This window comes from Anser anser (assembly GCF_964211835.1).
Source record: "Anser anser genome assembly, chromosome: 2".
Taxonomy (NCBI): domain Eukaryota; kingdom Metazoa; phylum Chordata; class Aves; order Anseriformes; family Anatidae; genus Anser; species Anser anser.
The window spans coordinates 73,289,804-73,304,810 of NC_139721.1; the positions used below are offsets into that span (position 1 = coordinate 73,289,804).

Below are 15,007 nucleotides of genomic sequence, written 5' to 3' on the forward strand. Positions count from 1 at the left end.
AGAAGGGAGTCTTCTGATGGTTTGTGTAACGTGTCCAGTGATGTAAATATGCCGTTGGTGCTTCCATCGTTTGACTGCTTCTGGAAACTGTTGTTGAGGGTACATCTATATTTGCAGTCCTTGTTTGTGCAGACAGGCTGTTGCTTGCCAAGGAAGTTGTGTAAACACTTGCAGGGTCAGTTGTGCTCAGCTTTGCATTGTGCCCCCAGTTTATGGTGCCTTGCATTATCTGCAATAGCTAGATGAAAGATAATTTGGAAATATCTGCATGAGCAGCTGCAATATCCATAGGGCAGATAAGATCTTTCTCCCTGGGATGAATCCCGATGTGTAGCGTCTTCAGTCCTTTTCCACAGGTCTCGACTTGCTAGGAAGAAAAAGGAATGTTCAAATACCAAGCGTGCTCTCCAGCAGTGGCACAGCATGCCCATGTCTTAGTATTGGAGTGATCCTGGTTATGATAGTGCATTTTTGTGGTATTGACATTTCTCTATTGGTTCTGAGGACCTAGAGTAGGCTTTTGGGTCCATAAAATACAAGCTGTTCTTGCAACTCAGCCTTGGAAGAGTGTGTTCCTGGCTTAGTGGTTAGCCATTAAGAGGGCTTGAGGCCTGCCCAACTACTACGCTTGGCCATCTCACAAATCCGCTAGCGATTAGCACTCTGGGCCTTACGCCAAAGGTACATTCTTGTTTCCTGTGGCACGAAGAGGTTTTCCTTCCTCAGTTCGTAAATGTTAAGGGAAGGACACATTTTTTGACTGCCTGAAATATCTACTTTTTTTTTTCCCCTTCCTAACTATGGATTTAACCATTGGAGTTAGGACTTCAGTTTTGTGGGTCAACTTAAAAATGACAGTCATGTGGTGTATGTTATTGCTAGCTATACTTCCTAAAGTATATTCTTTTCCAATGATGCTGAGGGAAAAATACTGTGACTATTTTAGAGGAAAATCAGTGTGTTCTTTCCCCATCATGATAATGTGGATGCTACTTAACTAATAAGTCATTTTAAGGAAGTATCAAGCTGTTTCTGTGGAATTAGAGTCATTTAGCTTAAATGTAATTTTGCCAACACTGAATTTCTGTAAGCTGATGCAAGATACTGGAGGGTGGCAACAGATTCTCATGTATTAAAAACCAGAAGCTTGATATATACATACGGGAAGAAATACTGTCATGTATCTTTCACTTCTTCTATTAATGTTGCATTGTCGTGGTATAAAGATGGAAAGCAAATTGCCTGTTAATGCAACTGAAGAAGAGATAGGCAATAGTACAAAATAGCTTAGTACTTCTGATTATTTATGAAGAAATGAATTGTGATATTAATTGTGTACTGAAAAATGTTCTCTCCTAGACTATTTCTTCTCCGGGACAGCCAAAGCAATCCAAAGGCATTTGTACTTACACTGTGCCATCATCAAAAAATAAAGCATTTTCAAATTTTGCCGGTAAGTAAATAATTTTTTAAACTGATCATTAAAAAAAAGAAATTTCAAATAATAAAGCATCGTCAATATCTGAAGAGGCCTCCTTTTAATTACTGGTGTAATGAACAGCATGTTTCCATTAAGGATTAGCTTTCTTTAGATTTGTCAAATATGTGAATAAAAATCCATCTTAACATTGCTTAGAAAACTAGTTTAAGTCACTTAGGTACAGAAGTAATACAACATAGCTTATTGTCAGCTGCAGCAACAACAACTACGCTTGTCTCAATATCACTTAAGCAAACTTAGAATAACTTATAGAAACTTTAAAAAGTTCTCAATATCTCAGTATAACATCATTTTAAGCTCAACATTATTGGATGACATCCAAAATAAAACTATTTGATTTTATCTTGACGAAAAAGAGCAGCAGAAGTTTAAGATCATATAGACCTGTTTATTGGTACAAACTCTCTTCTGCTGTGTTGCTTGCTAATTTTGCAAACAGCTATCAACTATTTTTGTGGTATTTTTGTGTTATGTAATGATGCTGTCTCTACAATTTAGAATTACTCAGCCCACCAGCTTTCATTTTTATAAACAAAATATTTCAACTTGAGTTAAGACAAGTTCTTTCCTAGCGCTGTGCCTGGTTTCCTGCAGAACTCTGGGCACATGGTTGTTTGTGCAGTGCCCATCATTTATCTCACATCACAGACTGTTACTCATGTTTTTGCCCTGCTTGCATCTTTTCATGTGCTAACTTGAAAAGGACATTTTATTTCCCCAGTGTGAGGATGATGGACAGATATTTTTCAGTCTGGATGATGGGAACACCAAATTCAGTGATCTAATCCAGCTTGTTGAATTCTATCAACTAAACAAAGGAGTCTTGCCCTGCAAACTCAAACACCACTGCATCCGAGTGGCCTTATGACCTCAAATCTGACTCTCACTGAAGACTGGATTTGCTAGAAGAGTAATTGTAAGAGAATGTTGACACTGGGGAATTGGCAGATTTGTAAGTTGGTAAAAATAAATAAAAATATTATGCACCTTGGGACTCTGAAAGGGATGGATTCGACAGGTGCCAACAGACCGAGATTACTGGTTTGTCTAACACCTAAGAGCGGTTGCTGCTGAGTGTCCCAGCATCCCAAAAATGGGGGGAGGGTCTGTAAAACCATTAGTAAATTTGAAACAAAACTGGAAACTATCTTGGCTGGGCCACTTAACAGGAACAAGTGTGAAGAGAAATCTTTGAAAAGAACTCTTGCCCTGGAATAATCTTGACAATTAAGACTAGTGTGTTTACTTTTTGTATTGATCACTTTTTTTGCACTCCTACTTTGTTTCGGATATTGTATGCAGCCTATATTAGGAGCTGATGTGGCTTTTAAAATTCATGCAGGAGTTGGGTATTAATCTGCACCCTAAGATGTATGGAATGCTTCAGCCTAAAAGGATCTAGAAGAAAATCAAGAAGTGTGTGTGTATGTGTGTGTGCACGCGCGCGTGCGCCTGCCTGTGTCTCAAAACTTCTCTGGAGACCTGAGGTTCAATGATCTGCAGATGTCTTTGAAGAAGCAATGAGGATACAATTCTAAAAGAACATACCACCATATGTGTACTCTTAAAACTGTTGACTTGTAGCATTATGGCTGTAGTATGTTGATGGCATATTAGTGGCATCCAGTCATGCAAGGACTGTATTAGATTCTATGCACAAACTTTTATTATTGAAGTGGTGGTTTGTTTTTTACAGCCTTTTGACTGTTTTCCTGAGGAAACTTATTGTTACTAAATAGAATAGGACTGAATGACAATTGTTGAAACCACCATTTTTTGTGAGAAGATTCTTCTGCGGGTAGTCTTAGTATGACAGACAAACAAAAAAAATAAAAAAAAAAACAAAAAAAACAGTGTTTTTAGCTTTATAGCTCCTTGAATTTTCAGACTGTTTCAAAGAGCTCTTTCCACATTGTAAAGCTACAGTGAAACAAAGCTCTCTTGGGGGATAGGGCATAAAAAGAACTATACCCCTTCTGCTTTCTGTAGGGCCATGAAAGTTTACATGGTGAGAAAGAACGTACTGGGAATGGAAGCTCATTTAATTGTGACTGGCATTTGTGAACTAGCTGCTGGCAATATCATCCATCGAGGTAACTGGTAATTCCTGTGTCGTACACACTAATGCACACCAGTACCTACTGCAGACAAGCACGTCTCCTGCTCTGGTGCTGGTTTGTCGTCAGAAGTACTTTATTGTTAATGTTTAAATCAATTATTTAATGTTTACACAATAATTCTTTCTGATGATAAATCAGTACTAAAATTAAATGAGTCCCATGTTAATCCTCCAACTGCAAATATTCTTTGAGCAACACGGTCGGTGCAGGAACTGTTACTGGATTAACTTTCCAACACTTCATGCGTTTATCCATAGCGAGAAATACTTCGCCCTGGGAACTTTCAGAACATAGTGCAGAACGGAGCATTCTTGAGATGGTACATGATTTATGCAGACTAGTTTGCCATCCTTACTGATGTTTGCCACTGGGTTTGAAATCTTAGCCATCTGAAAGGGTAAAGAAGGAAAAAAATTCCACACCTTTAGGTCTTCATGTAGTGTTGAGAATAGCTTAAGACAAACCATAACCTGCCTGAGTCGTCCATATCAGCTTATAACTATGTCAATGGTATAGAAACACTGTATTTTAGTTTACAGAACACATTTAGTATTTTTTTTCCATTTAATGTCTAGATATAAAAATGAAGAAACTTGATTTTGTTTTTAGTAGAAGCCTTTTTTTTTTTTTAATTGTACATAGTGAAATGAGTGTTCCTGCTTTCTAGACAATGTATTTTAAAACCTTGAAATTAAGCTAACTTAAGTCTGACTTCACTTTGCATGCTTCTATTTGGCCCCTATTAGGAGAAAAAAAGATACTTGTATTGACTACATTACCAGTTTAATAAGACCATTTATGCTGTAGTTTTAAGTTTTTCTGTTTACATAGCTTAGTGACGGCCATGCATTTTTCCCAGTAGGCGGATAGTATTTGCAGTGTTTCATATTTATAAAAAACAAAAAACTTGCATCTTATTTAAATTGAGAATAAAAGTTTGACTATGAATCATGATTTTTGTATGTAGATGGTTGACTTAGTATTTTGTACTTTTCCCAGCTAAAGTGAGCTGTTTTGAGAAAGTGACCACCTTCAAAGTGGCAACAATCTTACTTAAGCAGATCACTGCTTTGTCTTCTTTCTGCTGGAAAACAGTCAATGCCACCTTAGTTTTCCAACAGATTCAGCTGGCTGCCAGCTCAGAATACCAAGGACTGAAGGACATTTGACTCTTATTTTTGTATTTAAATGACATGAATGTAAAGGGGATGCTCAGGGTTGTTTTGGAGCCTGTTGAATTTTTATCTTTTTGCCTGTGATTTTATTTTCTAAATAAATACTTCATGTAGCAATCTTGAATATGTTGAGAAGGAAAATGCCAAACCATTTTGGTAATGAGGTTACTAGTTAAGTTATGTTACGATAGGTGTTAAAAGTACAAAAAAACTTTTTATTTGTTAATTAATCTTGAAGAAACACGTGCCTCAGTTTAGATGTTTTGTCTTATCTTTTCTGCACTAAATACCTGACAGTTTGACCAATCAATGCACCTTTCCAGTGGCAAGACTTGCTTATCGTAAATTATATTGTCACAATGCAAGATTTAGTGACTGTAAAATGGAATAAAGTTTAAAGTTTCAGGGAATGCAAAAGGTATTAACTTAAGAGACAAAACCTTTATTCAATATGCTTTGCTTCATACTGTAAATAGCTTTTTGGCTTGTGAACCTAATTGTAATCTTTCAGGTATTTTTGTACAAATAAGGGACTGATATTCTGTTTCTTGTAATTAGAAATAAACGTTAATACAATGCTATTCATTTTACATTGGAATGAATGTCTTCTGTTGGCTGTATCTCCGTACACAGCACATCTCTCGCCTTAATTCTGGGTTATTTGGGGTGAGTTACCATATTAAACATTCTTTAAGAAGAGTTAAAAGGAAAACAGAATCCACGAAATACCTCCATTCCAGCTGCTCTGTCTTATGATTCCTATTAGGACAGTTTGTCCTATATTTGAAGAAGAAGTTGTTCACCACTTTTGCTTGAGGGAAATTATTTCGGATATTCTGCTGTGATATTTACGATATTCATTTGGGAAACGTTGCTGGAATCAAATTAGGAAATAGAGCACTAGCATCTTTTGGCTTATAAAACACAACTACAACTCACTGCAAATCTGTGCTCTGGATAAAGCACTCCATTGGCATGATAGCTGCTGGATCAGGACACTTCTCAGTAGTACTTTTAGAAAGCAGTTATTTGCTCCCATAAGCCTTGTATTCGAGTGGCCCATCAGCACGAGGGTTGAAAAGCACATCTGCATAAAATATGTTTTTGCATAAACTCCTCCCACTCTGCTGGAAAGGAGTTTGGTGGTGGTTCTGCTTATTAGAGTAATAGATGGTTGGAAATGCCTCACTTGCTCGTTGGACACAATCTCTCCTGTTTCTGTTTTGCTAACCCATGGAAGCCAGCAAATGCATTCCACTTGAAGTGTTAGTCATGCTTTGGCTTCAGCATGCAGTGTGACTACACAGGAGTTTGTATTGCACTGGGGTGTGAGTTATATATTAGCAGTATGAAATTCATTCATCAGCACAAGAGTAGTTGTTTTGTTTTTTGATAGTCCCCAAATTTTCTCTATCTGGAGATGCATGCTAAAGCACATAGAGCTCACTATCCTGTTAGCAGCTAAAGAAACTTACTTCATCGTTGAGTTGGACGAAGGGGAGTAATTGCCTACAGAAAGGTTTGAAGATGCCTATTCCTCGCTTAGCTAAAGGAAGCTGTGCTAACAGTGAAACTGTCCCCCTCTGCCATCATAAAAAGTCAATATAATACTACCAAAAAAAAAAGGGGGGGGGGGGGGAAGAGCATGGTCAATATGTGTTGCTGAGCCTGCCTAATGGCAGGGCAGCAGCATCTGCATATTTGTCCAAACTGCTCACAACTGTGGCAATTGCACAGTGACCCCTGCAGAGTTGGCCTTAGATGTTCACAGCAGGTACCTGTGCTATCAGAACGTTCACCAGTTCAAAATTAATCTGGGTCAGAAATGGGTACACGGTACAGATTTGAATTAATTGTTGTGCCTGGTAGAAGGCTTGTGCTGGTTTTACATTAATTGCAGGACAATAGTGACATGATCAGACAATGTCTGATCCCACAGGAAGCCTTCTAGCATTCATTTCACCTGCCAAAACGCATTTGAACTTATGAGTAAATTTGAATTGGACTAGTGTTTTGCAGACTGTACCTGCAGCTCTTTTATCTTGATACACAGAACCCTGAAGCTGGGTTTGTTGTAACACCAGATGGCTGCTTCAGCCTGTACCTGCAAAAACAGATGAGAAAAATAGCACCAGAAAAGCCATTTTCCTTCAAGTTGAACTACAGACAACCTCCAATTTATGTTACTGCTCATTTAGGGATGCTTTAATCTGGTTTGTTGATGTCCACCTTGTATATTGCATTGTGTCTCAGGCACTGATTGTCTAACGTCCTGGGAAATTCTGCAACGATGACAGCAGATGGAGAAAAGAGATGCCTTCCTTTGAAATATCCACATCGCCTTAATTTGGGTTGCTTCTGCATCCTAAATATCATGTCTTCCTTCCTTAACTTTGAGCACAATTTAGTTAGGATTTGAAAACTTAATATAACCACAACTATGTCCAAGAGCTATATGATTTTCATTAGATACTGTGATTAGTCACATCTGAGACTTCAAAATAAATTAGTTTGTGTAACACTCACATTGCAAGCTCTTAGCCTGCAGACATTCTGCTCTAATTGCTCATCATTTTGCACAGATACAAGCAGATGTTTTTACAAGGAAGATTGGTTTATCACAAGACACTAAGCTGCGCCTAACAGCGTCTTATGACACTTGTTGGTTACCCAGGTTGAATGCTTTGCTTTAATCAGGTGTTTTCCATCTGTTGGCTGTAGGGTTCTGGTGCCACAAATGTTTAACAGGAAAGCAAAAGTATAAACACAGCTGCTAGCTCTGAGTCAAAGCACAGCCTGCATTTACGGACTCTAATGCTCAGGTCAGCTGCAGGCAGAAGTGTAGCTCTTCCTAAGAAAAACAGCTCATAAGAGCTAAATAGGGAAGGGAAATGAAGTAGGAAGAAGAATTGCTCTTGGGCAGTATTGCCTACTTTGTGGTTTAGTTGTGATGAGGAACGCAGTATTATGGTGCCCCACCGCTGATCACCAATTCTGTAGAAAGTCAGTTTCCCTTCCTCTTCCCTCGGACTTTACTGAAAAGTAAAGACAGATTTTATCTGCCTTTTGAAACACATTCTCCAGAGGTGACAGAATTGCCATTTGGGGTTATCAAACAAAGAAATACCTGCAGAATTGGTGTTCTCTACAACCTGCCCGTTCTCCTAACAGTGTAACTGCCATCAAGGCTAAAGGAAGGTAAAAGTATGATTCTACTGGCAATAATTTTTTAAGGTTAAAAGAGCTAAGTCAAATACTGAAAATGTACAACTTCACTGCTTCACAACGAATGCTGGATACATCCTATTTAGAAGTATTTTAATTTAGTTAGACTTTTTCAGCATTTGATTTCCTCCATTACACTTCTCTTTTCCACTGAATTTCTGGAAGATATTCATGTGTTCTGTGTGACTCTTACGTGCTTAGCTTTTATGTTAGTGCAGTACTCCCAGAATCGGGTCCAAAGACAAAAAACAGAAATGAGGAAAGCAGTGAGGATTAGAGCTTCCTGAAAAATTGCCTAACAACACAGTCATGGAAGAAAAGAATAACGACAGAATAGGTGGGTAGAAGAAATCATTTAATTTTCACTAAAGTGTATAGGGTTTGTGAAAAGAGCTGAATAACAAGGAAGAGAAACACCGAAGGCTTAAAATGTTTGTCTCAAAATACTTGCAATAAATTGCTTGAAAGTCTTTGATCTCCCTTATAAAACAGCACCACAGAGAAGAAAAAGACTGAGAAAGCTCTTCATCCTCTTTCTAATATGCACACCTTCACAATCAGAATCCTAGAAGCTGCTGTCCTTGAAGAAGGGATAAGGGAGCAGGAACTCCTGGGGCAGGAGTGGGAAGGAAGACTTAGGATGCAGTAGAAATGGAGGAGCTATAGGAAAAGCAAACAGGTTGGTCATAAGAACGATCAAATATACAAAGATGGTTCCGCAGACTAGAAAGCAGTGACTGATGAAAGTACAGTAGACTTCTGTAAAAACATAGCCAGAATGCAAAATACTTAATTACTTTCTTTTTCAATCAAAAGTCACAGGGCATCACCTAATGTGCAGGGGCCCAGTTCAGTAGATAAAAGTTTCATCATTGACTGCCTGGATGTTAAAAAAAAAAAAAAAAAATGTACCACGTGCTAAAAGTTCACCTGGGTTCATGACGTACTTACTACCATAAAGAGCTCCCACAAACTCACAGATGGAAGTTAACTACAAACATAGCATCTTTCAATCAGTAAGTCCGTGGGCCCCGTGTCACCAAGTACCAGGAGCAGTCATTACGGGAAGAATCATTACGTGACAGTCAATATTTGTACTCTTTTTTTTTTTTTTTCCCTCTACATGGCCACGTCTACATTTTAGAAGGGGTTTGTAGCTAGAGATATTTTTTGGTCTGATCCAGTATGTGTTCACATGAGGGCCAACTCACACAGGAACAACTGAAGGTAGCACTAGTAGCTGAGGAAAGCGTTTCCCCTCAGCCTGCTTGTGGTAGGGTATGCTGCGCAATGGCAGCTGCTGATTTTGTGTGGCCTCAAAACAGGGTAATAAACGATGGGGACTGCACCTTGCTTACACCTCATCCTCTAACATGAGTACTAGAGTGGGAATAGATAATGCTCACTTGAAAGGCAGGGGTGGGTATCCCAGAACTTACACACTAATGGTTATTTCTGGCCTTTTTTGTTCAGCTGCCGTGTAGTTGTGAAGGCCTCTCTCGCAGCAGCAGCCTTCAGGATAAAATGCAACTTTTCCTCCTGCGGTGTGGGAGCAAAGGAGAAAAAAATAAAGGAGCTGGTAGGGAGGGGTGCAACCTACTGAAGTCTTGGGTGTTTTTTTCTCACAAAGAGCTGCAGTGCGGGGGCAGGTCTGAGAGGCTGTCCCCAGCCATCCAGCACTTACACACTGAGGGAGAAGGGGGACAGCAGCTGCTGGTGCTCACTCTGGTTACATCCCAAGGTGTCGCTGAGTTTCCTCCTGCTGAAGGGTGCCCAGAGACACATGCCAAAGGCTGGCAGCCTGGCTGGGACAGGAGGTGGCTCAGCAGACCCCAGCCACGCTCCCCGGCCCCAGGCAGCTTTTTAATGCCGAGGACTCGGGACTGCTCTGACAGAAACACAGTCCGTGAGCTGGATCTTGCGATGCCAGAAAAAAGGAACACTTTCCCCCCTACACCCCGTGCCCCTCCTGGGCGGCGAGGCCGGGCCGGGCCGGCAGGCGGCGGGCGCGGCTCCTGCCGTGGGCGGCTGGGCCCCGGGCGGGGGTTCCGATGGAGCCCGAGGCGCTGGGGTCTCACTGTTTTACGTTAAACATGGGGAGATTTGGGGTGTTTTGTTTTATGGAGACAGCCGACGGTGAGCTGCGCCCCTCGGCAGTGCCTGCCGTGAAACACGGGCAGATGGGTGAGGCTTCGCCGCCACCCTCCTGCAGGGGACGCGCTACAAAATGGCGGCTGAGGGCGCTGTGGGGGCTTCTCCTGAGGTGCGGAGGGCTTCACCTCAGGGCTGACACCGTGCCCCTGTTTCTTGTCATGTTAGTACATTTTCACTTGAGGCTCCCTGGGTAAATAAGAAGTCACGTATCACACCCCAAATACCTGTGCACGGCAGCAGAATGCGTTCAGCAGCTTTCCTTTTTTTCCTCCTTATTGAGAAAGAATGGTAAAGCTGGTGAACGTTGTGCAACACGTCTTAATGATTAACTACAAGTTCAGGATAAGCTCAATAGCAATTAAACCAGATAGTTACTGGCAAGGTCCGAGAAATTTTTTGGGACTACAATTCCTTAGCTGCTTGTTGTGATCTCTTCTTAATTCAACAAGAATACCAGGAAACTACTGAAAGTGCATGTTTACAAAGTGTCTGAAAAAATACTGAGATCTCCAAACAGGTAAGGATAAGCTTACTCATGTTAGAAAGTGAAGTCACCTCTGTACTTTCACCAAGTAATCCAATCTGACAAGTCGGCATAATTTGTTAAGTATTAAGCTTGTGAGCATTTAGAAATGCAGCATAATATACTCAAGTTAGATATTTCTGTTTTAATCAACATTGGTTTAAGCCAATTTTATTGAAATGGTCAGGAGTTCATAAAGAATTTTAAAATCAAAACTTTTGAATTTAAAGATTTTAAGCGAAGCAGGTTTTAACTGCTAAAATGGACTCGAAGGTACTGCTTACAAAATAAAGCTTTCTGGAGGGAAAGCAATGCTTTTGCATGGTGGCATCCTGTGCTGTATAGGAACTGAATCCCAGCTGACAAGTTACATTAACCTGTACAAATTTGGTCAGAAAAACAAATCTCTTGTTTGAAAATGCAGTTCTCCTGTTTCTATAGCTTGGTTTTATTGCAGTGTGTGAAACTGAACTTAGCTTTGCAGAGAGGTCCTGTTTATGTCATGGGAAGTGGAATTATCCCCATACACTGTCATCACACTTTCATGTCTGGCAAAATGTAGAACAGCAAATGTTACTTCAGCACTGGCAGGGCTCAGAGGAAGAAGTTAATGGATTTAGAACTACAGTTCATAGGGACTTCAATGGAAGAGGAAACAGGAATAACATGTTTTTGTCAATGATACAAGGAAAAAAATAACATACCACAATGAAAACTTGATGCAAAAGCAAGGTTTTCAATACCACTATGATGTGTGCTGAAAGGTTTCTTCAGAAGAGAGCATCCTGGAAGTCTGACATTCAAAGTACGCATCTCACACCACTAATGTAAATTGAAAGTAAAATGAGGAAACTGGAATATCTATTGTGAGGAGATTTACTGAGACCAGGGGGGTGACCTGGGGATTTTTAATTATGCAACTATGTCCTTTCTGCACGCACAGTGGGGTAAAAGTTGTCTCAGTGGTAAAATGGAGATTGTCACCTGTCCTGTCTGTCCCAGGCTGTTAATTTAGTAGAGTGAAATAGCAGGACCCGAGGGAGGTGGAAATTTCATCTGTTTATCTATTTAGAAGTTATTATAAAAACAGTGTTATCAAAAAGGTTGCCGAAACCTTGTGTTTGTTTGGGAGAATGGTAGAAGATATGACAGTTTTCAAAGAAGTTTGAAAACTGGCAAATTAAACTTGCAAAAGTGTAGAAAAGTACAGAGGTATTTTCCCTTCGCTCTTTACCAGTGGGTTGGCTTCTGCTGGATTTCTGTTTGATGGAAGGTGTGCAGAGACACAAGTATGTGAGGGGATGGATAGTAGTGCTTGGTACAGTGAGTTGTTACACTGTAGTGGAAAGAAGACTGCTAAAGGTTGTTTAAGGTTGTTATAAAGTGTCTTTGGCTGTTCAGCAGACATATATGTCTGAGAAATTTCCCTGCTGCTTCAATCCTTCCCATATTCTCACTTTAGTGTATGGTCCTTACCCTTTTCCTTCCAACATACATGAAGAAGTTGTCTCTGTTTCTGTTGGGCACCAAAAGCGATATGTTGTTCATCACATATTTGAGATCATACATTGCATAATAAGCAAAAGTGTAATAGTAAACAATATTTTGTAATACCATCACTTGTAAGTGGAAAAAAATTAGTCCAACCAATACAGCAATCTCAATTTACTTTCAGTGCATCCTAATCACAGTCCTGTTAGTCAGCTCAACTAAGAGCATTGCCCATACATGACAATGTATGGGCTTGTACACAGTATGCAGAACTCCAGCAGTACTCAGAGGAGTGTCTCCCCATCTCACCGCTCAATCTTCCCGTGGGTTACGTTTCATCTCATCTCCTGGCAAAGATATCTTTCCTGCAGAAAACGTTTTGAATACAACGATTTTGTTGTAACTTTTTCACTTTCTTGATCATGTGCGGATTGTATCTCCACCTAAGAAATAAATGAGAAGAGATCGTAGGGTAAATAGTCCTTACTTGGAAAGCAAATTGGGATTTTAATGTTAGTTTCTCTGTCAGAACTGCCAAAGGTGTTGTACACTTAAAGGACTGCTCTTAAACATTAATACTAACCATTTTTTTCCCATTTGCTTTAGAAAGGAACCTTTATTTTTAAAACTCATGGCAAGTTTGCTGAGCTTTGTGAAGGTGTAATAGTTTTTTGTCCTACCCTTCTTGGTTGTACGTTTTTGGCAAACAATAGAGGAATTGGTTGGTTATAGGGATTCAAATGTAATTTATTGTTGTTATTCTTTCTTGTATTATATCAGAGATATTACTTTACTCCTGATATTATTCTTAGCAGTTTCAAAGGCAGAAAATTGGAATGTTTCTCTAAGCGTACTACTAATGTGAGGATTAATGGCAACACACCCTTTTTCCTTTTTTTTTTTTCTTTTTTTTTTTCCATTGGTTTTACAGGCAAAGGTGTCACTCCAGTACTACATAACCTATCATTGGGTCTCTGTAAAGGATATACCTCCCAGTTAGTGACATAGTGATGTAGCCAATATTTATAAGACTGGGTATGAAGCAGAGTTTTGAAGTGGTTTGAGCAAAGATAAGGTGGAAAGTTTGCAATCACTGAGCGGGCTGTAAGAAGAGAGGACATGGGACTTGTCTGATCTTAAAATTGGAGACAGTGCAAGTCATAGCAGGAGCAAGAAGCTGGAAAGTGTATAACCCAAAGAGAGGGTTTTTGGTAGCATGTCAGAGCTCTGAGCCAGGCTTGCCAAACTTGGCTCTGTGACATTCCTTATGTTTCAGAAAATTCTTTTCCTTTTATACCCAGTATCTGTCTGATTGCGAGGGTAATGTCAAGCACTGGCATGAGCAATACCGTTGTGCAACTTGGAGTAAAGGGTTACATTAACATCTTAAAATGCATAGAAGGATGCTACAGAGAGAAAGGGAATCTCTCGTTTGGTAGGTAGGATGTAAACTAATAGACTAATATTGATAAAAAGACATCCTAGAAGAGAATTGGTGCATCGGTAACAATCGTAATGCACTGGAATATTTTGTTTAGGAAGGCTATAAATTCGGTGTCAGAGTACTGCTGTCCTAAAGTTGCTTAGATCATGTCGTAGCTCTGACACACGACAGAGCGCACACACAGATACGTGAAATAACAGGACTATTTCTTTAGGACACTGCAAGCATCATTATTAAGACTACTCAGTCATGTATAAAGGAGTTTAGAAAATTCAGAAAAACTACGCATGGCGCTTCCTGCTTTTAGAAACAATCCAAGTACAGGGAATTAGAAACAACTGTGCAGCACCTAGAACCTGGTGCATGCAGTTCCCGGTGAATATGCATTTGCAGGTACATAGGGCGGGCTGAAAGCTGCCAAAAATGCCAGCACCCCAGAAAGGCGGCAGGCAGACACCTTTTCCCTTCAGGCAGTCCCATAAAGGAACCGGTCATTGCAACAGGGCTCATACTGACCTTTTCCATACTGTTCCTTTAAAGGGAGAGAGCGAGAATAAATGCAAAGGATTTAGGAGGAGGTGATACTTCTTTAATGGCATCCTGTGGGTGCATTATCTTGCACGTTCAGAGACCTCTTTCTTTGTAACTCGCTCTGATTTGCACATTTCTTTGTGCAATTTTAAAAAGGTTGGACAGTTTTCCCTGAAGAAATACATGTGCCTTCCAGCAGTTTTAAATTGCTCGTGATATGTTTGATATCCTTATACATCTGCCACCCCATCAGAATCTTGCTGAGCTCTTGACTGCAGTGCTTCCTGTGGTAATTATATTTTCTGCAGTTTTAACCACACATCATGGGAAAAAACTGTTTCCTTTTGTCTGTTTTTAATCTGCTGTCTTTTAATTTCACTGAGTAGTCCCTCTCGGGCTTTTGAAATTTGAAAAACAGAAGTCCTTCATCTTTTCCCTTTGCTCTTTCCTTCCTTCTCCCTTCCTCGGCTTCCTGACGTTGCTCTATTTTCGAAGCTAACCAGGCCCACTCATTTGAATCTTCCCCAGAGGAGGGGGTAGTGCCTTTGAGGAGAAATCTTCTCTTAAACTCCAGGAGAGCAGCAAGGTTTTTTCGCAAGTGAAAATCTGAGAGCATATTGAGTATTCCGGAACCGTTCCAGCAATAGATCAAAAGTCACTGGAAGATTTTTTTGTATAATTCACCGACTTGTTCTTACTGGGTCCAAAGCTCTTGCTATTCTCGATCGTGCTACTTATTAAACAGAGGTGTTTGTTCAGCAATGCCGCCAAAGTTGCTTAGACTGAGTCCATTAGTTTGGCCCATAAGATTTTGCGGAGTTTAATTCCACCTTCCTTCCATAG

The 15,007-nt window shown here is 40.0% G+C and overlaps 2 protein-coding genes and 1 long non-coding RNA gene across 7 annotated transcripts in view; 2 read left to right on the forward strand and 1 right to left on the reverse strand.

Moving 5' to 3' along the window:
- GRB10 (growth factor receptor bound protein 10) overlaps window positions 1-5,382 on the forward strand; it is a 150,604-nt gene extending 145,222 nt beyond the window's left edge. For all 4 annotated transcript variants that reach the window (XM_083822355.1, XM_083822354.1, XM_083822357.1 and 1 more), the window contains 2 exons: window positions 1,360-1,453; window positions 2,223-5,382. In XM_083822355.1, coding sequence (XP_083678481.1) covers window positions 1,360-1,453; window positions 2,223-2,369 — 241 coding nt within the window. In that variant the 3' untranslated portion in view covers window positions 2,370-5,382. The remainder of the gene's footprint in view (window positions 1-1,359; window positions 1,454-2,222) is intronic.
- Window positions 4,198-10,362, reverse strand: LOC310893415. 2 transcript variants are annotated; one of them, XR_014578967.1, is made up of 3 exons: window positions 9,706-10,362; window positions 9,461-9,560; window positions 4,198-6,900 (listed from the first exon to the last, which is right to left on the reverse strand). It is a non-coding gene; the product is annotated as an uncharacterized lncRNA (long non-coding RNA). The 2 variants fall into 2 exon arrangements; XR_014578968.1 differs by having other exon boundaries at window positions 9,461-10,362.
- Window positions 10,363-10,404: 42 nt separating this feature from the next.
- Window positions 10,405-15,007, forward strand: part of FIGNL1 (fidgetin like 1) — a 79,890-nt gene continuing 75,287 nt past the window's right edge. The window contains exon 1 of the mRNA XM_083827008.1: window positions 10,405-10,692. The gene's annotated coding sequence lies outside the window, so the exon portion shown is untranslated. The remainder of the gene's footprint in view (window positions 10,693-15,007) is intronic.